The sequence below is a fragment of the Dromiciops gliroides genome, chromosome 1 (genome assembly GCF_019393635.1).
Source record: "Dromiciops gliroides isolate mDroGli1 chromosome 1, mDroGli1.pri, whole genome shotgun sequence".
NCBI classification, from domain to species: Eukaryota; Metazoa; Chordata; class Mammalia; order Microbiotheria; family Microbiotheriidae; genus Dromiciops; species Dromiciops gliroides.
The window spans coordinates 310,898,823-310,922,152 of NC_057861.1; the positions used below are offsets into that span (position 1 = coordinate 310,898,823).

Genomic DNA, 23,330 nt, shown 5'->3' on the forward strand with positions numbered 1-23,330 from the left:
AGAAGAACACTGTGCACTGTGACAACAATATTGTTTGATGAAGAACTGTGAATGATTTCATTCACAGTTCTTATTTCATAGATTTCTCAGCAATACAATGATCTAAGACAACCCCAAAGAACTAATGATAAAGCATACTGTCTACCTCTAAAGAAAGAGCTGATATTGATTGAACATAGACTGAAGCATCCTATTCTTCACTTTCATTTTTTTCTTTTATTCGTTTGCTTATACAAAATGACTAATATGATAATGTTTTACATAATTGTATATGTATAGCCAATATCTGATTGCTTACCAGCTCAGGGAGGGGAAGGGAAGGAACAGAAGGAGGGTTAGAATTTGGAACTCAAAACTTTAAATAAAAATTTTTATTACTATTTTAAAAAATAAAATAAAATCCTACCTTCTAAAAATACCAATTGAATTAAAGGATATGAAGAGAAATAAGAAGACCTGTTACAATAGATTACTAGTAACTCAGTAAGAAATAGAATGAAATAAATCACTGCCAAGGAATTTTGTAGAGAAGATTCATATAGATTTGCATGTTATAACTTCTAAGGCCTCTTCAAATTCTTGAATTCTAGGATTCCAATAGAAATTGAATTTATGATTTTCCAGATCTTATTTGGATGACTTAATCTGGCAATAATCAGTTTTTAACCTGCCAGTAATAAGACAATTTCTGAGAGTGCAATCTACCCAATCCCTAAAACAGTCTCACCTCTGGACTTAAAAATATGGGTCTGTATGTCTGTATACATACACTAATATACATGTATGTATATGCATGTGTATACATGCTGTACACACATATACATGTATATAACAGAGGTATATATGTATATATACATACATGTATGTGTGTATATGAGAGAAAGAGACAGAGACAGAGACAGAGACAGAGACAGGCACACTAAAAATTCTGGCCTTTTTTCTAGAACAAAAATTATGTTCATTCCTCTCTAATGATTATACTTGAGGATAAGAAACAAATGTCTTCATCTACCATAGAATAAAGTATTTTGCATACAGCATATAGTTAATTAATACTTATTTAATTAGAAAATTAAATTGTGGTCATTCAAATTTTGGAAGGATTATATTAGAATACTCTTCCTTACTCTGTTATTTATAAAACATTATGTATTTTAATTCTTCATTTGGAAATTGATATATAGATTTTTGAAATAGCATTTGAACAATAAAACTACTACTACTTACCAGTATTATTAATACTAATACCACCACCACCACTACTAAACTACCATTATTACCATTATTACCACCACTATGACCACTACTACTACTACTTACAAGTATTCAAAATTTTTGAATTGAGAGAAAATTTTTAGATCTTCTTGACAATTATATTCACTTCTTTTCTTTAAAATATAGATAACTTTAATTTATACCCAAAGAGTTATCCCTCATAACAAAGAATTTTAAAAATAATTAGAAGGAAAAAGGTGATTTGGCAAATCTAATTATCATATCAATCAAGTCTGTCAGTATGTGGAACACTGTATATGGAACTAACTACCTCAAAGAACCCTATCCTTAAAGTACCCAGTGCTGACACTTTACTGAACATTCATTACATCTGATACCAGATTTTAAGAAACCAAACAAGTGAAATTTATAACACAAGATAGCATTACTCTAAAGAGGTAGATAATCTCCATTTTAACAATGTTAGACAAATGCAGAAAAACACATCATAAACTTTTTGTGCTACAGTGAAGGAGATACATATCTTATTGCAAATATGTAAGATATACAAGATCAAAGGGGTTTTATTCTGGTTTAATTTCCTATTGCAGCTAGTTAAACATTGATCCTAAACCAACCTACATCCTAAAACTATTTTATCTTTGTCTCTGGTTACAAAATATGACAATATTTTTGAAAAAAGATGTTAGAATCATATAGTTTTGGAACAGGAATACATCTTGCTAAAATTTTATCTATTTCTTTATTTTATAACTGAAGAAACAGATGCAGAGAAAGGGCCAATGGTGTGCCCAAAGTCATACAGCTAGTTAGTGTCAGAACTAGTATAAAAATTTAAGTATCCTAACTTTTAGGTAAGGACATTCATATGTGAACAAAGGAAAGTGTTAAGAAACAACATTAACAAGTGTATTGCATTTGTATTTAATTAATGTACTATATAAATTACCATATCTAGGAATTTAAATTATGCTCCAAAATGCAAAATAAAAGGCAAGGTTAGGTTATAACAAATTTTCTTGTTTCATTCCTTCCAGATAAGTATTAGAAAGGAGTTTCACTGTGAGTTTCTCCTAAACTTATTATGAGTTTTCTGTGACTATTTCCAAATTCTTTTATATATTTCTCTTTGTACAAATATTAATACGGGAACAAGGTATCACTGATCTACAGAGAAATTACTTATAAGCTAACGGACACTTTTATGTAAGGCCCATTCATAACTCAGGTGCCTTTTCAGTCAGATTAAGACCCCCTTTTCTCTTAGTTTTTATTTTTCTTCTTTCCTCCCCATTCCATTATTTACACATGAAATAACTGTTCACTGAAGTATAATATGGAGCAAATTGATCAATTGTAAAAAATATGGTTCAACCTTCTTTAAAAAAAATACAAATAAAAACTAAAACCAAAAAAGCAAGACTTAAGTACCATGCATATTCTGGGAACCTTTATCCCGCTAACGTCCTAAAGGAAAAAAGGCATATTCCAATTGGAATGTTGGATTCAAATATATAATTTGCTTTAAAACAATAATATTCTTGAGAATGGTGATTGTATTGAAATGTTTCTATTTTATAACCAAAAGTCTTGTTTTTATATCAACTGATTGCAGTAGCTCATCTAAAGTATAAGGTACCCATTATTTAGTCCTTAAAGGCTTTCATGTTCAAGGCACAAAAAAGGGATCAGTAGTATGTGACTGAGTTGTTTCAGGGGTTAATTTAAATAAGGTGTCTAATGGTATTGGGTTTTGTTTGTTTGTTTGTTTGGTTGGTTGGTTGGTTTTTTTGCAGGGCAATGGGGGTTAAGTGACTTGCCCAGGGTCACACAGCTAGTAAGTGTCAAGTGTCTGAGGGCGGATTTGAACTCAGGTACTCCTGAATCCAGGGCCGGTACTTTATCCACTGTGCCACCTAGCCACCCCCTCTAATGGTATTCTAATGGTTCACCATGAAACAGATACTTGAAAAGAAAGTCTACTATTTTATAGAAAAAACAGCAATAGAAAGTCAAGAGATTAGGATCTTTTAATATTTGGAGCTTGCTATGTGTACTTAAGAATAGTTATTATTTAAGTTTATGGATATCCCACACCTCCATCACCATCAGTACAACTACCACACCTTTCCTGACCCTTTCCCCTCCCCCACATGCATACACTAAGCTTAGTAAAAGATGCTTGAGAATATTGGAATCCTGCAGATGAGGCTAGGGTAGCACATGGCCCCTCTACAGCACCAGTTTGTGTAATTTAAGTAGTGCATGAAGGTATTTGAGAAGGAATTCTTAGAGAGTCAGCCAAGCAAACTGAAGGTGAACACTGTGGATAGACAGAAACTACTTGGAACTCATTACTTTTGAGATAATGATGTTTGATTTTCAATTCCTTACAAATACTTTTAGAAAGCCCAGAGAAGGAATATTGTGGGAAGAACTGAGGTTTTTAAACCTAAAAAGAACAATGAGTTGCCTGACCTTCAATATTTTTAAAGCCAACATTGTTCATCTCATTTTTATGGTAATAAAAGTTAATTTAATCAATATTTGAATGAGTGGTTCTTTTGCGTCACACAAAATTGGGAGAGATGAGACTATCAGTGGGATGAGGCCTAAGCAGTGGAACATTGATGACTTATTATGGTTATTGATATCCCTAGACAGAAATCTGAGCTAAGGCAATAAAAAGAAAATCTAGGACTTTGGGGACTTAGATTCTTTCCACTTATGCAAAGAAACTGACTACTCAAAGAGTCCAGGTTCTGCCCATGTTTCAGAGGTTTCTCAAACTTGTGGATAAGGGCACATCTGATCATTTGATGGTTTCTCCAGCTATTATATCCCCAAGTAGCTATTTCAGCAAACATCTAGGTGTCAGTGTAAAGCAAGTACTTCAGAGAATATGGCACCTTTCTTTGCATAGTCTTTCACCTCAAACAAAACAAAACAAAATAAACAAACCAAAAAAGCAAGACCCAAGTACCATGAATATTCTGGGAGCCTTTATCCTGCTAATGTCCTAAAGGAAAAATAAAATAATATTTCAATTGGAGTGTTGGCTTCAAATAGATATTTTGCTTCAAAACAATAATATTCTTGTCAATGTTGATTGTATTGAAATGTTTCTATTTTAGAACCCAAAGTATCATTTTTTATATCACCTGGTTGCACTAGTTCCCATTATTTATTCCCTTAAAGGCTCTCATCTTCAAGAGGTATTCAGATAACCAGAGACCCTACCCCACATCTATGTTGAGTTAATCCACCAACTCTGGGACTTGGCCTAGGGCAGAGATGTGTTGGTTGTGAGAGGAGTAGTGTGAACTCCTCAGAAGGCAGGATACATTATTTCTTCCCCCCTCCCCCCATTCTCCACCATTCCTTCCTTTTTCCTGATGAGTTAACAGTTAACCAGTAGAATGTTCCTCTCAGATAAGAACAAACTACATAATTCAAGCCCTAGAAGGCTTATCCCCACTCCCCAAAAGTTTCCTTCCTTTCCCTGTTGAGTTAACAGAGGTTTTCTGAAGTTAGAGAACAAAGAATCATAAAATCTCAGGGTCTGGTTGTCCCATGGCGTGGGGGCAGCAGTGGCACCACATCTGGGGGGAGGGGTCTACATGTTTAGAAGTGTTGTGAAGAATGTCAACCCGGATGGGGGAGGAACCTTGCATTAGATCTAGGATAAAAAGGGGAACTTCCTCCTCTGGAGTGCCTGCCCTTTCTTGAAAGATCGTAATAAAACGGCCTTCCTTCTTTGCACAAGACCAGAAGTCGTGCCTCAGTTTACCTGTTTCTTACAGTTGTATACTGAAGTTTGAGTATTTAATACCTTATCTCAACCTCACTGTACTGCGGGTCTCATCTAGGGCTTTATCTCATGAATCTATCCCTGCATGAGAATCTTAACAACCTCCATGAGGAATTATTCTACCCCTCCAGCATCCCTTATCTTTGACCTCTTGTTCAGGAAGTGATAAACAAATCAATATTCATTACTAGTGTGAAGCTTGGGACCAGGGGTTAAAGCCAGGTCAAACCCACTCAGAGGGAATTGTTAAATTTTTGGTGTAAGCATTTATCCTTCAGAAATGAGCACAAATTACAAATCATGGTTGAATTTCTTTTGTTCATTGTCTAGATGCAAGAAAGGGATGGGGAAAAATTTAATAATACAAATGAAACTTAAAACTATGTCGGGCATCCATTTATTTTATTTTCTGGAGAGCCAGTTGTTAAACATTTACCAAAGCACTCTTTGGCGGAACAATCTATTGCCCAATGAATCTACTCAGAATCCCTCTGACTCTGAGTCATGGTCCGTTATAGAATCTCAGGATTGAATTCTATTTTTTCTATACCTTTGTACATACTGCTCCACCATCCCCATATCTTTAATACTTTCTTTCCTTACCACTCCCCCTGGAAACACCTAACCTTTTTAAAGACTCAAGTAAACTGCCATATTTTTAAAGATTTCCCCGATTTCCATGGCTGTTTTTCCTTACGTCCCCCCACCCTAATCACTGGATAATTCCTTTTGGATGTAAACTGTGTTTAATCCCTGTGAAAATGTTGCATGTCTAGCATTAAAACGTAGGCTTCTTGAAAGCAAATATTGTTTTCTTTTTGTATTTAGCATAGTGCCTGATACATAAAAGGCATTTAATATATGTCTTGATCGAGTAATTTAGTTTTAGCTGAATAACTTTATAAATATTACTACCACTAGCCTGAAAGAACTACCAAAGGAAACCCAATTTCTTAGAATAAGACATGCATTAAGAAGAAAGATAATGATACTTAACTATTGCAAAACATTTGTGATTTAGAAGGGATAATTCGTCCATATACATATATAATATATGTTAAATATTTGTGTATTCATACATATAGATGGCTTCATCTATATGTAATCAGTATAAATGGTTTCATGTACAATGGTAATAACTATTGAGTAGTAGTAGCATGGGAATCAGAAGACCTGAACTTTCATCATGTCTCTGTCACTTTTTAAATTGCAGGTCATTTGTCCTTCCTGGGCCTCAGATTCTTCAAAAACTAAAGGAGAGGATTAGAACACAAGTCCTTTAAGTCTTTTTTATTTCTTTTGGTTGGGCAATGATGGTTAAGTGATTTGCCCAAGGTCACACAGCTAGTAAGTATCAAGTGTCTGAGGCTGGATCAGAACTCAGGTCCTCCTGAATCCAGGGCCGGTGCTCTATCCACTGTGCCACCTAGCTGCCCCCCTTTAAGTATTTTTTTAAACTAATGTTCTAAGGCTTTATGGAGATAGATTCCCTTGGTCATAATGGCCTTAGTTATTCTATTTCCAATCCTTAGGACAGTTTCATTTCCCTCCCACCCATATTGGACTTTGCTTAGGGCAATAATCCTGAGTAAATGTATTCATATGTGTTCAAAGAACAGGCCTTACTTAAATATGTGATGCATTAAAATGTAGGACATTGGGGCATTTGAAGTCAATAGATTTCTCACTAAAAAATATCAATTTCCTCTCCCCTCCATACATATACTGGTTGCTTATGTAATTATACATCCCTCTACTGTTTTTAGGGCTCCATTACTACAAAATGCCCATGACAACTAGACTAGATGGGATTCATTTTAACTTTGACACTTTCTAATTCATGCTAAACAAACTACCTTTACTAGAAAAGAAAGAGTAGCTACACATTTATTGTTCAATTCATCCAACACTAAAGAAATGAGAGATGTTGGCTACAATAGCATTTTTCTGCTAAATATTTTTTTTTTAACCTGGAAGAAAATCATCCAAAAAGATGAATGTTGATAAAATGGAGGGACTTCTATTTAAGACAAAAAAGTGTAGTTTATGTAGAGGGTGAATGGACTTGTAAATGAACTGGTAATGAAAATGTGAATTAGGCATTTGTAGACATACCCTTGAATTAACCACTTCCAAGGAGATGTTCTGGGGTGCAGCACTGGGCACTGAAAGAAAACAGAAAACAAGTAGAGGATGATTACTGGCAAAGTTGAAAAACACAAAATCCTTTGGAAAGACAAGGATACGATTTTAATCTAATCATAATTATGCACTTAATTCAGGTGGTATTTCAAAGGTCCCCTGAAGAAATAAAAAGTAACTGTATCTGTTCATTTCTTCTCACTTTGAGAGGACCAGTAATCCATCTAGAGAGTCTCTGAAACAGTTCATCAAGAATGTACCTAATGTGACACCAAATGCTGCCATTTAATTACAGCTTTCATCTGATAAACCTCCCGAAGGAAAGAAATGAAAACATTTGGGAGATTGCTTCATTTAAAATGCTGAACATCTCAAGATCTGCATACTTTTATGATAGTATATTTCATTCTAATGGTCACCCATGTTGCTAAATGCTACAAATACAATTCCTTTTCTCTCCTAAAATGGGGAAAGGAGAAATTCTAAGAAACACAGTCCATATTTTTAGTGATTTGTAATTAAGGAAGTGTGGCAGAGAGAGATGTAGTGGCCTACTTATAGTCAACTTCTCAATTATTTGGGGGGAGATATCTTTTTTTCTTTTAAATAAAGGCCTACTTTCTTCTTTACTCACTTCCTCTTACAAGATCCCTCCACACCTACATTTTCTTTTCCTTCTAATGCATCTACCTTAGAGAACTAGAGGAGCTATATGTAATAGAAGCCTACTGTTTTTCAATAGGTAATGTGCCAATGTCTGAATCATTAAATATACTAGCATTAAAATTCTCTTGCTAGTCAGTAAATAAACATATAATCTCAGATCATCTCAGTAATAGGTAAATAACAAAGTCATATACTTAGAATTTTCTGACTCACTTTCTAGACATTTTAGATTAGTTTCTTTTGATACTGTTCACATCTCCTGTTTTTAATTTGAAGTTCCAAACTGAAAATCTGATGCCTCCCTAAATGCAGATCTCATTTACACCTGGCCCCTGGTCAATGCTTCTCATCTAGTGGTCATTCAATAAATGTGCATTATCTGCACAAAAAATGATAACTCACTTAATCTTTAACTGTTCATAAGCTCAACTCTAATATACAATTGTACCCATTTTACAGAGTAGAAAGACTCGGAGGAGTTCAGTGATCTATTCTTCATATAGCTAGAAAGTTCTAGCCTTGGGGTTCAACTCAGACCTCAGGTTTTGGACTCCAAGTTCAGTGTTATTTTCATCACATCACAATGAAAAAAAAAAAGCATAACAGGATTGATGAACAAGTAAATGAATTAGAATAGTGGTTTCCCTTTTGTAGGAATATGGAAATTTGTATACCAAGCATTGCCATTTTTTTATGTTTACTTTGCTCCAACAAAATGTGAAGCATGTATTCAATCCTGTAGGGGGCTGTAATATTTTTGTATATTACAAAGGGTCCTCATACTTGAAAAAGTGGGGGGAAACTAAATTAGAGTATAATTGGCATTTTGCAAAACACATGTTCCCCTTAGCCCTAGTGTTTAATCCATTCAGTGCAATACATTTTCTTTCAAAAATAGGGCAAGTAAACTACTTAGAAATGCCACTCATGTCATATTTTGAGTTGTGTGTACATAAGGCAGGGTGCCAGAGACACACACTGGCTTGTAGCAACACAGCAGCTCTTTGAAAAATACATTTAGTCTGTCACTACCAACTGTCATTCTTGACACTTTTCTGTAACTCAAATGTTACAAAGACAAAAGAGAAAAATGATTTTTTGAAAGAGTACAAACATTATTTTAAATGATTAAAATTCTAATTGAATCAAAATTCAAGTACTTTTTAATCCCCCTCCTAGCTATCCTTAAATATAGTATTTTTAAAACAAAAAACTACTTTGACAGTCTAAAATTCAAATATATTTGAACAAACTCCATTATTCTATTAAACAATTTAATTCTCCCCTTCTTCCCAGGGAAACTTTTTGCTGAGTAGGGAAAAAAGATACCTTTATTACTTTCTTCATTCCACATTCAACATTTCTTCCCTCACCCCCTGTCACCACCCCCACACCCGCGTAATGATTTTTGTGGCTATCATAGCTCTAACAATAATATTTCTCTATGCATTGTAGCTGTGTGACACAGGACAAGGATCTTAGCCTTGTTTGCCTCAGTTTCCTCATCTGTTAAATGAGCTGGAGAAGGAAGTGGCAAAGCACTGCAGTATCTGTGCCAAGAAAACCCAAAATGGCATCACGAAGACTTGGGCTGGACTGAAATGACCAGATAACAATAACAACGGAGACAGCTAGGTGGCACAGTGGATAAAGCACCGGCCCTGGATTCAGAAGGGCCTGAGTTCAAATCCAGCCTCAGACACTTCACATTTATTAGCTGTGTGACCCTGGGCAAGTCACTTAACCCCCATTGCCCCACAAAAAAAAACAACAAAAAAACCCCAAAACAAACAAAATGAAGAACAACAAACAAACAAAAAGCCTCAATGACAACATGCCTCTTTGACAGGGCTGCAATTTGGTGCAGGAATGGGCATTGTATGATCAATGCCTACAAATGTACACTCAGGAACAGGGAAACAGACTAGTCATAACTAAATTATATCAAATCCTCTGTAGATGTAGAGCTATCCAAGTAATACTTAAATCAAATCTTACAAACATAGAGATGTCTAAAAAAAAGAATTAAAAAAAAAACTTTTTGGAGAGTATCCAGTTAACTCTCAAGATTGAATAAATTATGATGTCACTTTGTGGACAGAGCCTGAAACCAAATAGCTTAAAAATACAGCTCAAATGAAGTTAAAGTCTTACCATCATCTATTCTTATAACATTATACAGTTTCATAAAGAGCCAATTAATATGTACTTAATATCTCTAAGTACACCACCTATTACATAGAAATGAATGTTTTAAAAGACTAGGTGTTTCAGGGGCAGCCAGATGGCGCAGTGGATAGAGCAGCTGCCCTGGAGTCAGGAGTACCTGAGTTCAAATCCAGCCTCAGACACTTGACAACTTACTAGCTGTGTGACCCTGGGCAAGTCACTTAACCCCAATTGCCTCACCAAAAAAAAAAAAAAAGACTAGGTGTTTCTAATAACATTATGGAGTTCTACTCACAAATGACATTTGCCGGTAGAATGTTTGTGGATAGAAACAGAGAATGCAAGCTCCCTGAAGACAGGGTTTTGGTTTTTTGTTTGTTTCATTTTTGTCTGTGTATTCCAATGATTATAGAATGCCTGGTACCTGGCAGGCTCTTAATAGTTGCTTCTTTAATATAAAATAGTTTGGGGTTAGAAATGACTTCTGCTTTTCAAAAGGAATACAAAACTTAGAGCAAATGGAAATATGATTCAGAAGTCTTTTACTATGAATACTGCATTAAAATTCTAATACTAATACCACAAAATAGAAATATTTAAATTTAAGATAGACTATTAATTCAGGTGATAGGATAGGATCTTGATCCAATAGTTCATAGGCACAGGAAAATCCTCAATGAGGAAACTCCCTCTATCAAATTGTAGGGATAACTTCTCTACAATTCCTGATCTTGCGAGTTGTCTAGAGCAATTAGGGGGTGAGGAATTTGTCAGAGTCATAGTCAGTAGGTTTCAAGTGACAGAACTTGAACTCAAATGCTCCTGGGTTTAAGAGCACCTCCCTATACCACTGTGTCATGCCTTCAAATTTAGTCAAAAAGTAAGAAGGGGAGGATGTATGACATATAAAAATTTCAAAATTTGTAAATTGCTGATACTCTGATTCAACAACCAAAACAAGAATAACAACTGGTATCTATATGGAACTTTGGGATTTGGAAAAAAATATATATATACATACCATGTACATATATAAACATACTATATACATACATATATTTTATGTATATGGCTATACATATGAATGTATACATGTACATTTTTATTATAAATATATACTTACAAAAAAGCAATTGCGAATTATCTGTTATTATTATCCCCGTTTTATAAATGAGGAAACTAACGCTGAGAGATGTTACCTTATTTAATGGCTGAACTCAGGTCTTTCTGACTTAGTCTATAATTTGCTCCCCATGCAAGTTAGCCTTCTTTCTATTCTACTCCATTCATCTTCCTGAATATAAACTAAACTATCAATTAGTCTATATTTGACCTGACTTTTCCTTATACTAATTTATTGTACCTAATAATGAAACCTTTACCAATTCTTTTACAACCACTTGTTGACATTAAATAAATATTAAAGATAAAATTTTAATAAAGGCACTCCATTCTTATTGGGTAATCTGATTTTTGAGGTCATAATGTTTTCTATATACACCTCGAGTGCCATTTAGCTTGTTGCTAGAGTTTATACTAATGCTTATAAAAATCTATTAATTTCTCATCTGTGGAAGGTCAAGAATCTACATGGCAAAGTATGCTTTCTCTTCTTTATACTGCCAGATCTCAAAAGGCTTGGGAATATTTTGCTTCAAGAAGTAAAATGCAAATATGATGGCATGATAAAAGCATTAAAAAACTTAATAAGCCAATGTGTTTTTCTTGCATGATTTTCATCCAAACTTCTAAAGGGCAAGAACTTATTCTATTTTTTAATCTATAGAAACGAGTAGTATGCTGCTTCTGAATATACAATGAATTTATAATCAATTAGACTATATTTCAGATTCTACACTCTCCTTACCATTTGTCTACCATTTTCCAAAGAAGGTAAAATAGATAAGAAATGGTAGCTTTAGCCATTGTGTGTGTGTGTGTGTGCGTGCGCATGTGTGTGTGTGTATGTATGTATGTATGTATGTGTGTATTGTGTGTTTGGTAGGGCGGGAGATCTCAATGCTTTATCTTTAATAGTACTCCTTACATATCAGCTTTAACTGCAGAAAGGCAGAGGGGAAAGAGCTGGTTCAATGCCTTGCTCTTCAACATGTCAAGTTACTCATTATTTACCAAATGGTTCATTAAAGATGTCTGGTCTGGAAACTCCCCTCAATATGTCAGAACAGAATAGTTTGAAATGTGTTTTAATGGGGTGCTTTGTTGTTTTGAAGGGGGATCTAATTATCAGATTAAGAAACAAATACTGGTGCTCATATGGACTTTGTCATTTCCTTAAACATGGGCTTGCTGTCATAGACACCAAGGTGGCAAGTTTGGGAATACTTTAGCTTTTACACCTACTATCTTTGTTAAACAAAATATGAGCATCATTGCACATAGACCTCTAGCATCTCAAGATACTTCCAGGTCTCTAGACATTTGCGCTTACTGAATCTCAAGGTGGGCTCCTGTATTTATCTGCTCTGAAAGAATTATGTATGTATATATGTTTATATGTTTATTTGCTCTTAGATGGAGCTATAGCACTGTCTTTCATAGCTGTTGCTTGATGGATGACTTTTCTGAATGACTTCTTTGAAATCAATCTGGGGGCAGCTAGGTGGCACAGTGGATAGAGCACCGGCCCTGAAGTCAGGAGTACCTGAGTTCAAATCCGGCCTCAGACACTTAACACTTACTAGCTGTGTGACCCTGGGCAAGTCACTTAACCCCCATTGCCTCACTAAAAAAAAAAAAAAAAAAGAAATCAATCTGGAACCTGTTCTACTACAAACTCTTGGCTTTTTAGTTTTGTTCATTAGATTAAAGTAGACTGGTAGAAATTGAAGAGATTACATTAGTGTTAGCTCAGAAGACCAATGTTATTGACAAGTTAGATATAAGAAGACATTTTTAATGATAAGAATCAGAAAACAATTAAAAGAGCAATGAAAGTTTAATAGGGTGGAACTTTTAAGAGCATACCATAGGACTAGAAAGATTCTGCTGTAGGAGAATTCAATTGGCCAAACATATTACTTTTCAGTAGACTCTTCTTGAAACCTGCCAAAGTTCTTTCAAATTTTCTCTTTCCAGAGTCATACATTTTGAATGGAGAAGAAACAAGATCTTATAAGAACAGAGACACTATAAGAATTGGGATTTTTGGAGCTACAACCAGGTAGCACAGGATCTCAAAGAAAAGACCTTGTGACTGTGCTTAAATGTTCAGTCATTTTTCAGTTGTGTATGACTCTTCATGAGCCCATTTGTGGTTTTCTTGGCAAATAAACCAGAGTTGTTTGATATTTCCTTCTCTAGTTCATTTTATAAATGGGAAAACTGAGGCAAATGGGGTTAAGTGACTTGTTCAGTGTGACATAGTATTCTTTTGAAGCCAGATTTGAACTCAGGAAGATGAGTCTTCCCAACTCAAGGCCTGGCACTCTATCCACTGCACTATCTAGCTGCCTTCAAAGTCTTACTTTTGTTCATTTTGGGCTGAATTGATTGGTTGTGAATTGATCAGGCCAAAGCTCATGCCTGTAGGCTAGATATAGCCTAAGGTTTTTGTGGCCACTGAGGCAAGCGCCTTTTCAGTAAAAAAAGCAGTTTATATCCATGATTGTTCCTATGGAGTGGTATCTGATCCCGATAGCTTTTCTCTTCTGTGACATCCTAGTTATTCCTAAAGAGTTGAAACACTTCCAAAGGATAATTTTTTGGCTAATGAGAAATAATCTATCTTTCTCACTTATGACATTTAAAAGCAAAGTGGAGAACAGGGCCACAGTACTATGGTTCAGAGTGTGAATTAAATCTACATAAATTATGTAAAATATTCATTTTCACTTGTTTTCTTTTGTTTTTATAATTATAAGTGTGAAGTAATTTATTCTGCTAAGATCCACTCTGTATAGCAAATGATAAGAGAATTCGATGGATGGGCATAAGAATTACTTTAAAATAATATTGAAGAGGTGTCAAATATGAAATAATAATTTTTTTAAAGTTAGAGCTGCAAATGAGCCAGAATCTGCAATGCAAATAGTATCATGAAAGGGGGTTCAGGGAACATGAATCTATCATGCATTTCAATAACCCGCTTTACTTCTCATGGCATCTTTTCACTTTGTTTAATGATACATGTCCCTTCCCCTTGCTCTATTGACAGGCTAGGAAGCCTGTCTACCCCATATCCATATGCTCAGGTTTAGGAAATATGGTTTAGTAAGGCAATAAGACATCAATGTGTTGTCTTCTTCATTTTTCAAAACTGAATGGATCAATAAGTCATAGCATCACACACATAGCAAGGCCATTGTAAGAAGTAATGAGGTTCTTAGATTCCTTTTATAACAGCATTTCTGGACCAACCCTTTTCTTCTCTTCTCTTCACATTTTAGTTAGGCAACATTCCTCTACTTTCATTTCACATTAAGTTTATAAATATTTTCTTGTCTTTAATTTTCCTTTTTCTTTACATTTTTAACTTCCATTTTTTGAGAAACAGATCAATTTACTCTCTTTTCATTTTTTTTTAGCATTCAAGAAAATCTCCTTCTGTTGAGTCTCTGTGCCTTTATGTAATCAGTAAACATATTATATATACCTAACCCTATCAGTTTGGTTCCTCAAATCTAGTTCTTCTATAACTGTCAGTATTTTTTAATGGATTTTTATCATTCCTAATTCAAAAGATAAGTTCAGTCAGGGACTGGATAGATGATTTCTCTTTTTGCCATCTTCTTTTATCCTTTCTAAAAAAAATAAATTAATAAATAAAACAAGGAATAAACCAAGCAAGTTGAATAAAATTAATATCTAAGAAGACTATTCTTTTTATATTTTGAGGCTTTTTTTAAGATAAGGGCAAAATAAACTTGAGATCTCAGAAAACAACTAGTTTATACAGTTCCTAATACATTATGGTCTCAGGTTCTGATTTTAAACTTTTAAATTTTTTATACATTTTAATATCTACTTCATTTCCAAATATATCCTCTCCTATCCAGGCAACCATTCTTCATAACAAAGTAACAAATAATACAAAAGAAAAGTAAAACTATTTCAGCAAAATGAAAGAACCCATTCACTGAATCTGACAATAAATAAATGAATGAAAAATTATTTATTAAGCCACTATTATTATACATATCATCTATGTCTCTAGGGTCTGATAGTACAACAAAAAAGTGAAACAGTTCATGTCTCCAATGTTCAATGGGAGATAACACAAATAGGGAAGTAGTGGCCAAAGGCAATCACAGGAATATTGGATAGAGCTATAGAGCAGTATTGTAATATCCTTTCTAGTGGTATATTTTTTTCATCTTTTCATTAGGGACCAGCTTAAACATTTCAATTATATATTATCATGTTAATATGTGCATATATGTGTATATATATGCATATATGTATGTGTGTTTATGGTTGAAGAGAGCCCAATCTTCTTTTAATCCTTATGTCTACTTTGGAAGGGACCATAGAATCATATATTTAGAAGAAGAGACCTCAGAGACCATCTCATCCTAACCTCTCATTTTATAGATGAGGAAACTGAGGCTTAGAGAGATTAGAAACTTCTACAGGATCACACAGCTAATGAATTTCAGAGGTGTTCTTCCTGACTTCAATTTTGAAATTCTGTCCATAATTATTTACCATATTTACCATAATTATGCAAGTTCACTTTTTTATATAAATATTTTTAAAATATACATGGTTTTCCTGTTTCTAGCTTACCATCAGAAAGTGTCACGACTGTGAGATCATCAGTGGATACCCCTGGCCCATAGCGATTATAGGCCAGAAATCGAAGGGTATACTCGGTAAATTTTTTCAACCCTTCCAGCTTGTAAGACAGTCCATCAACCTCTATATTCTGTGAAGATAAAAAAAAAGCAGAAATTGTTATTAAGAGGAACATTAAAGCAGATATGGCAGTCATTCTGTGGAATAAATGGATTAGATATTAGACTTTTGCTCACCAAACTACACAGCTTAAATCCTTATTTGAGTAGCTGTAAAAGGTAACTTGTAACATAGACTTCCTGACTGAAGCACCGTCCTCTGCAGTCTCCCTGCTAATGCATCACTATACTATTTTTACAGTCATTAAGTTTCAATTTACTTTACACTATACAATACATTAAGTGGGAGGTTTTTCCTCCACAAATTGACTCAATACCAGGAAGCAGATTACTAACTCAATGGGATAAGATCTGCGTCTGTATCACAGAAGGAATTAGACCTTAAGGGGGAAAAAGGAAAACAAAAAATGAGTCCACCTTTATTATTTATAGATAAACAGAAAGCGAGCAGATAATATTGATAGACACGTAATATTTCTGTTTGAAATTCAGAATTCAATGATGGAGGTCAGTGTTATTTTCTTATCATAACTGAGGAAAAGAAGGTCATCAAGTAAAGTCATAGATTTAGAGCTAGAAGAGCCTTTAGGGGTCATTGCTTTGAATCCCCTCATTTCACAGATGAAGAAACTGAGGCACAAAGAAGTTAAGTTACATGCCCATGTTCACAAATATCTGAGTCAGGATTCAAGCATAGGTCTTATTAATTCTAAATGTAGCACTTTATCTATGGTGCCACTGAACTTCCTCAGTAAATAAGTGGCACCACTCCAAAGCCCATTCTAAAGTAATTTGGCATGGACATCCAAGTAGTGCCACTAATGTGGCAGATCACTTCAGCTCAAAATTGTACATGCTTGTCATGATGACCCTGAGTCATCCAGGTCCTACTTGAGGAATCAATAAATCATGTAACACATTATAGGAAGTTCCAATTTCCAATGGGTAGCATTAAAAGGAAGTTTTACACTTGATGTGATGAGCTTTAGTAAACTGAAAATTAGGTTTTATAATTTTTTTGAATAAAACAACCTCAGTGGGTTAGGTATTTGGTATCTATCTATCTATATATAATACAGATACAGATAGTGAAATAGAGAGATAGATTAGATAGATGATAGAGAGAGAGGAGAGAGAGAAGAGAAGAGAGAGAGAGAGAGAGAGAGAGAGAGAGAGAGAGAGAGGTGAGAGAGAGCATAAATACTTAACCCATTGAGTATATAAGGCTCCAAGTCCCTTCTTTAGCTACAATAAAGTCACATGGAGAAATTTAGAGTACAAGTTAGTCAGACAATAGTCAGTCAAGAAGTTTATATTAACTAGAGTAATGACTGTGTGGGTAGAGAGAAGGGGAATATACAAGAGACGCGACAGTAAAAATGACAAGATTAAGCAACAGATTTTATATATGCAGAGTGCATTTGAGGAGTCAAGGATACTACTGAGCTTGTGGACCTGGATGACCGGAAGGATAGTAGTATGCTTGACAGTAATAAGGAAGTTTGGAAGAGAGGAGGTTTGAGGAAAATATAATGAGCTCTGGTTTGTTCTTGTTAAATTTTCCATGTCTACAGGACATCCAGTTGGTACCATCGGACTGAAAATCAAAAAGAAAGATTAGGGCTAGAATGAGAGATTTGTACATCATCTATAGATACTGATAATCAAATCTATGGCACCAGATAAGATCACCAAGTTAGAGATTGAAAAGTAAAAAGGAAGAGAGCTTAGGATAGTCTCAGGGGGCAATACATGGTTAATAAATATGGCAAGGATGATGATTCAATAAAGGAGAATAAGAAAGAAAAATTAGACAAATAGGAACTTTAACTTGAATAATTCTTAATTGTTTTATAAGATGGCTGGAACAAGTCACTGCTCTCCCAGCTCTGAATTAAGCTTTTATTTCTCCTTCCACAGCCCCACTTACACTATTTCCCCATCTTTTACTGATGTGTGTGTGTGTGTGTGTGTGTGTGTGTGTGTGTGTGTGTTTTAGGGGTATGAAGTCATGTATTGATGTTGCTTTAAATTTAATTTCTATAGTGATTAATGAGTTTGAGTAATTTCCAGGTGGTTGTGAATCAATTATTTCTTTACTTGAAAACTGTTGTTATACTTTGTCCACATATCTTTTGGGAAATAACTCAATTTTACAGACCCATTCACATAGGAAATAATCAGAAATGGAAATGGCTTTTAGGAGGATTACACTGATGAAAACTGTGACCTCTGTGTTAATATTTCTATATTCTATGCAAAACAGTTTGCAAATCTTAAGGTGCTATATAAATGTTAACTTTTATTATTGTTTCCCAGTCCTCAAATATGCTAACATATACATGCTCATATAAATTGCACTATCTCTTATACCACATTGCCTCTCAAGATATGTACATATCATCTGTAGAGTTAGATGTGTACATCTCTAAATGTGTATTGTGTATGTACATATTTTCATTTTTTCAAAATGATCTTTAGATTGCCTAGGTCTACACCAAGTTTTATAATTCCCTACTTCACGTGTAAAGCTGACAGTAACAATTATCTGTTACCATATATAAGAAAATTGGTATCTTCTATATTCACTCTCTAGTTCCTTATGTTCCAAGGAACTGCTGTAATCCAAAATCCAATTAAATTACTCAAATTTCCAATAACAAGTATTTTAAAACTAATCAACTATTTACTTAATATACTCACTCAAGCTAACAACTTTACTGCATTCAGATTCTGGAAGATTTTTGTATACATTTTCCCATTGCAGGCAAATTCCTGCCTGTAAAGCTATGATGCATTTTCTTGCCTACCTGTTCTTTTCCAGTAGAAGCCTCAGTGCAGAACAATCTGTAACCTTGGACTGGACCATTTGCATAGGCAGGGGGTTCCCAGGAAATAAGAATTGAGGTAGGTGAGGTAGATATAGCTTGCAGGTTTTCTACTGGCCCTGGGACTTGCACTGTAGAAAGAAAAAAAAAGAGATTAATGTAAGAGTTTCTCATTCCTCAAAAAATAAAGGTAAGACTCATAAAGTTTTCTGGTGCATTACAATAATATATGTAATGTCTATATGTATATGATACACACACCCATACCCACACACTTTTAAGAAGTATATGCCCGGGGCAGGTAGGTGGCACAGTGGATAGAGCACTGGCCCTGGATTCAGGAGGACCTGAGTTCAAATCTGACCTCAGACACTTAACACTTACTAGCTGTGTGACCCTGGGCAAGTCACTTAACCTCAATCACCTCACACACACAACAAAAGAAGTATATGCCCTGTAAGTTTGTAAGTTGCTAAGTATTTAACATAAAGCTATAGAATCCTACCATTTTAGGACAGGGAGGAACCTTGGAAACTATTTTCTCCAGCCATGTAGTTTTTGCAATTGAGAAAACTTAAGCCAAAACAATAAAGCTATTTACCTAAGGTCCTACAGGGAGATGAGGGTGAGGCAGATGAGGATCCAGAACCAAGGTTTCCTAACATCCAATTTGGTGTACTTCCCACCACATTACACTTATTCTAAGGTCCAGAAACTACCTTTTTTTTTTTTCTGGTGTGACAATTGGGGTAAAGTGACTGACCCAAGGTCACACAGCTAGTAAGTTACCAAGTGTCTGAGGTCAAATTTGAACTCAGGTCCTCCTGACTCCAGGGCTGGTGCTCTATCCACTGTGCCACCTAGCTGCCCCACCAGAAGTTATTAGTGGTAGGGAAGATCTATTCAGAAATGTTATGAATTGGAATTGTATTTATATGTCTAACATGAAATATTAGAGGCAGCATAGCTTAATGGCCAGAGGTCCAGCCTTAGCATTAGAATTAGCTGGGTTGAAGTCCAGCCTTTTCATACAGTGTGATCCAAGGGAAGTCACTTACCCAATTTGTGTCCTAAACAATTCTCTGAGATTAAGTTGCTTAATTGATTTGGTGGAGAGAGTTTCTTTACTGGGGAGCTCCCTGCACCAAAGAAATAACAGGTCCTGACTCCCTCCTACCCCGCCTCCAAAGATTACATATATTTGATTCATGAAATAAGCGCATTCAAGGACATTTTTATAATCTGCAACCATTCTTATGTCCTGCCACTGGAAAAGACTGGCTAAGACTACTGCAAATTATAAGTATTAATTATTAGTAGTTGTAGTATTATTTATTGTTACTGACAGCCTTAATCTCATTTAACCTTTGCAATGGACATACAAACAGAATCTTAATTCACAAATGTGTTAAGTAGTCTTTGGTCACAAATATTTTGCTGAATATTCTTCTTTAGACTGATTCTTACATTACTCATTTGCCACATGATAGAAGAACTCTACTACAGGATTCCTTGAATCCTTTCATCTCAGTAACTTCCCCCAGACCACTGATTTTCATATTGTCTTCCATGGAATTAGCTTCTCTGTTATATTGTTATTATTTTTAAAAACTTTATTATTGAAAGAAATTCTTACTTTGGGTCACCATCAAGACCATCTGCAACACCAATTAATGATTGGGACTCATAGCTATAAAACACAATGTATATGACCAGCTACAACACATAAACACACATGCACACATAAACATTTGTACACACACTCAGATGCATATATGTCCACATAACCCTCAAGAATCCCTTTTTTTTAGTTTACTGTTTTTTGAGAGTGGAGAGTTTTTCAAGGATTATCTGGTCCATAGTATTCTTCTAGTAGAAGAGAATTTCTCTTCAGAGACACTAATCTTTGACCTCTCACTCCAGAGGTATTTGAAGGAGTCAGGGCAATGGTGTATCTCAATATAGTTTTCTTTCTCAAATTAGATTATATGTTATTGTTAATATGAAAAAAAATCCCTTTGAGGGAAGGGATAAATATAGTTCTACTTATTTAATAATAGGTTTATGCTGCTAGAATATATTTTTAATAAAGGTACACATATATAATTTTCAAGAGAAGAGAGGTTCCAAGCTATTTCACTACAGTTTCCTTCAAGGGATCAATGCAAAGACTTCAAAGATAAATTGTAGCTTTTGACTTCTGACTAGACTTGTTCACAAGAAAAGAGGCGATATGGAGAAGCTGGTCAGGAGCTTCATTGGGGTATGGAAATGCTTTACAATCCCACCTCCAACGTTCACCAGTCTACAGATTTACACAGCTGGGATTTATATTCCATTTTAAATTTTACAAAGTACTTTACAAAAGTGATCTCATTTTATCTATCACCATGGCAGGTAGGTGCTATTTGAATACCCATCTTATAGATGAGGAAACTGAGGCTGAAAGAAATTAAGTGGCTTCTTCACTTTCACACAGCTAGTAAGTTACTGAGGCTAATCAATTTGAACTAGGCCTTTTTGATTTCAAGTCCAACTCTCTATTACTGTACCACCTAGTTGCCTGTGCAGGTGGCTTTCATGTTAACCACTTGTGTTTTGATATAGTTACATCAGGAAAAGGATGGCTCATCCCATTGAGAGTCCAGCTCATACTCTGTTGTACAGTCATCCAATCTTATGCCCTAAGCTCCTGGAAAATGTAGAAAGGGAGGAAATAGCAGGCCGTGTGATGCGAGAAATAATTAATACTCGATATCTTGGGAGACTCAGTGATCTCCACTTATTTCTTAGTCCTTCACTCCCTACTCAAAGGAAGCTCTCCTTGAGAGATTCTATCAAATCTCCTCATCTGGGTCAAGCCCAATCCAAGTTTATAAAAGAGGCATGAGCTGAGACAGATTCTTTAGTTTAGATAAATTGAAGGACTTTGGCCTACACTGCCACACTTAGATGGAAAGTATTTTTTTTTTGTGTGGGGGAGGGGTCCTTACATTCTTTCTCTGATGTCATCCCGGGACTTCATTTTAATATAATTGACCTCCAATCATGTCAACCAATTAGATTTGATTGCTATGTGATGGATCTCCTACAGTTGGAAGGGTATATGAACCAAGTCCCCACTACCATTAGGGGTCTGTGGTCCAAGGGAGACAGCGAATAGACATCCTTTTATTAATAAACTGCTGGCCTATTAATAAAATGATTAAATTACACAGAAACTATGTTTTTTATATTTAATCATCACAGTAGTGCTGGAGGAAATTGTAGTGGTAGTCATCTCTCTTGATCCCCAGAACATAAAGGAGATCCAAGAGGAGGTTACTGGGAACCAAAACTTGGGAATCTTGCCGTATGTGAACAAATCCTGGGCCCCATGCAAGGAAAGATGGGAACCCACCCTGCAGGAGTAGGATCAGAAGGTCAGTCAGGAGGACCACCAGGAGAAGTGCACTCCTCTAAATTCCAGTACTCGAAGGAAAATTCCCAGTCACAGAGCTCTAGTTAAAACACTTCTGTTAAACAAACATAGCACTAGCGACATGCTCAGTTTTTATAGTGAGTTTAAATCCTCCACACAGGCTAAAGAAAAAAAAGATAAAATAAACCATAGCAAAGAAGTGAAACATAAATTACCTGTTTCAATCATATGTTGAATGAAAGAACGAGCCAAAATTTTGACTCTTTCTGTGGTGTGTGTATTTGTTTTTGAGATGGAATTATTGGTTACTGACATTTGAATTTTTGCTAGTGTATATGGTTTTGAAAATATAATTGTAGCAAAATAAAAGAAATTCAGACAGGAAGGATCATAAAGATGATCTGATTCAACCCTTTCATTTTGTTTATGTCACAGAGGCACTAAAGAACAGAACTACCATTTAAATTTACCATCTGATTTCAAATCCAGACCTCTTTGTACATTCTCTATGCTGGAGAACTTGAATGGGTTCCATAATAGGGAACCAGTCGATGATACTTTCACAATCTTTTTGCTTAATTATCTGAACACCGAGGGCAGTGGTTCACCTTCATACTGTGGTAAAAATTATTTGTGGTAAAGATTAAGATTCCCATTTTTAGGTAACTCATTTGGGAGGGGCCACACCTGGCCCACCCCAAGGTTACATATGCTACTAAACTGAGAAGGAGAACTCCCCATAGGCAGTTTTTGAAGGACCTCCCCTTTTGGGGGAATGAAAGATTGAATGCTCCCTGAAAGGAGGGGGAGGGCTGCTTCCAGAATGCTAGCTTCTTCTGGAACTCGAGCTTGCTCTTGGGTCTCTCTGTCTGGCAACTCCCCTTGCGGTGGCGCATCGTTTTGTCTCGGAGTGGTGTGAGCAACTCTAGACTGTGCAGGGTTGGTGAGTTAATTACAGAAAACCCTAAATTTCTTTGAACTAGCTTAATTGGGAATGGTTTGGGGTTGCATAGGTTAAGTTTAGAGTTAAGAGCATTTATCTGTATTTCTGTTTTCCTATTTCCTTTTCTTTGATTTTTATTAGTTTCATCTTTGTTGTCTAATTAATTCCCAAGTAATAAAATCTGATCCTTTTGTGAACTAAAGCTTAGAGGCTCCTTTCTTATTGGCCTGGGAGAAAT

At 35.3% G+C, this 23,330-nt stretch overlaps 1 protein-coding gene across 1 annotated transcript in view; it reads right to left on the reverse strand.

The window, feature by feature from the left end:
- Positions 1-23,330, reverse strand: part of DCC (DCC netrin 1 receptor) — a 1,450,760-nt gene that overhangs the window by 349,576 nt on the left and 1,077,854 nt on the right. The window contains exons 10-12 of the mRNA XM_043979362.1: positions 18,711-18,859; positions 15,773-15,911; positions 7,163-7,212 (exon numbers count right to left, since the gene is read on the reverse strand). Of these exons, the coding sequence (XP_043835297.1) occupies positions 7,163-7,212; positions 15,773-15,911; positions 18,711-18,859 (338 nt within the window). The remainder of the gene's footprint in view (positions 1-7,162; positions 7,213-15,772; positions 15,912-18,710; positions 18,860-23,330) is intronic.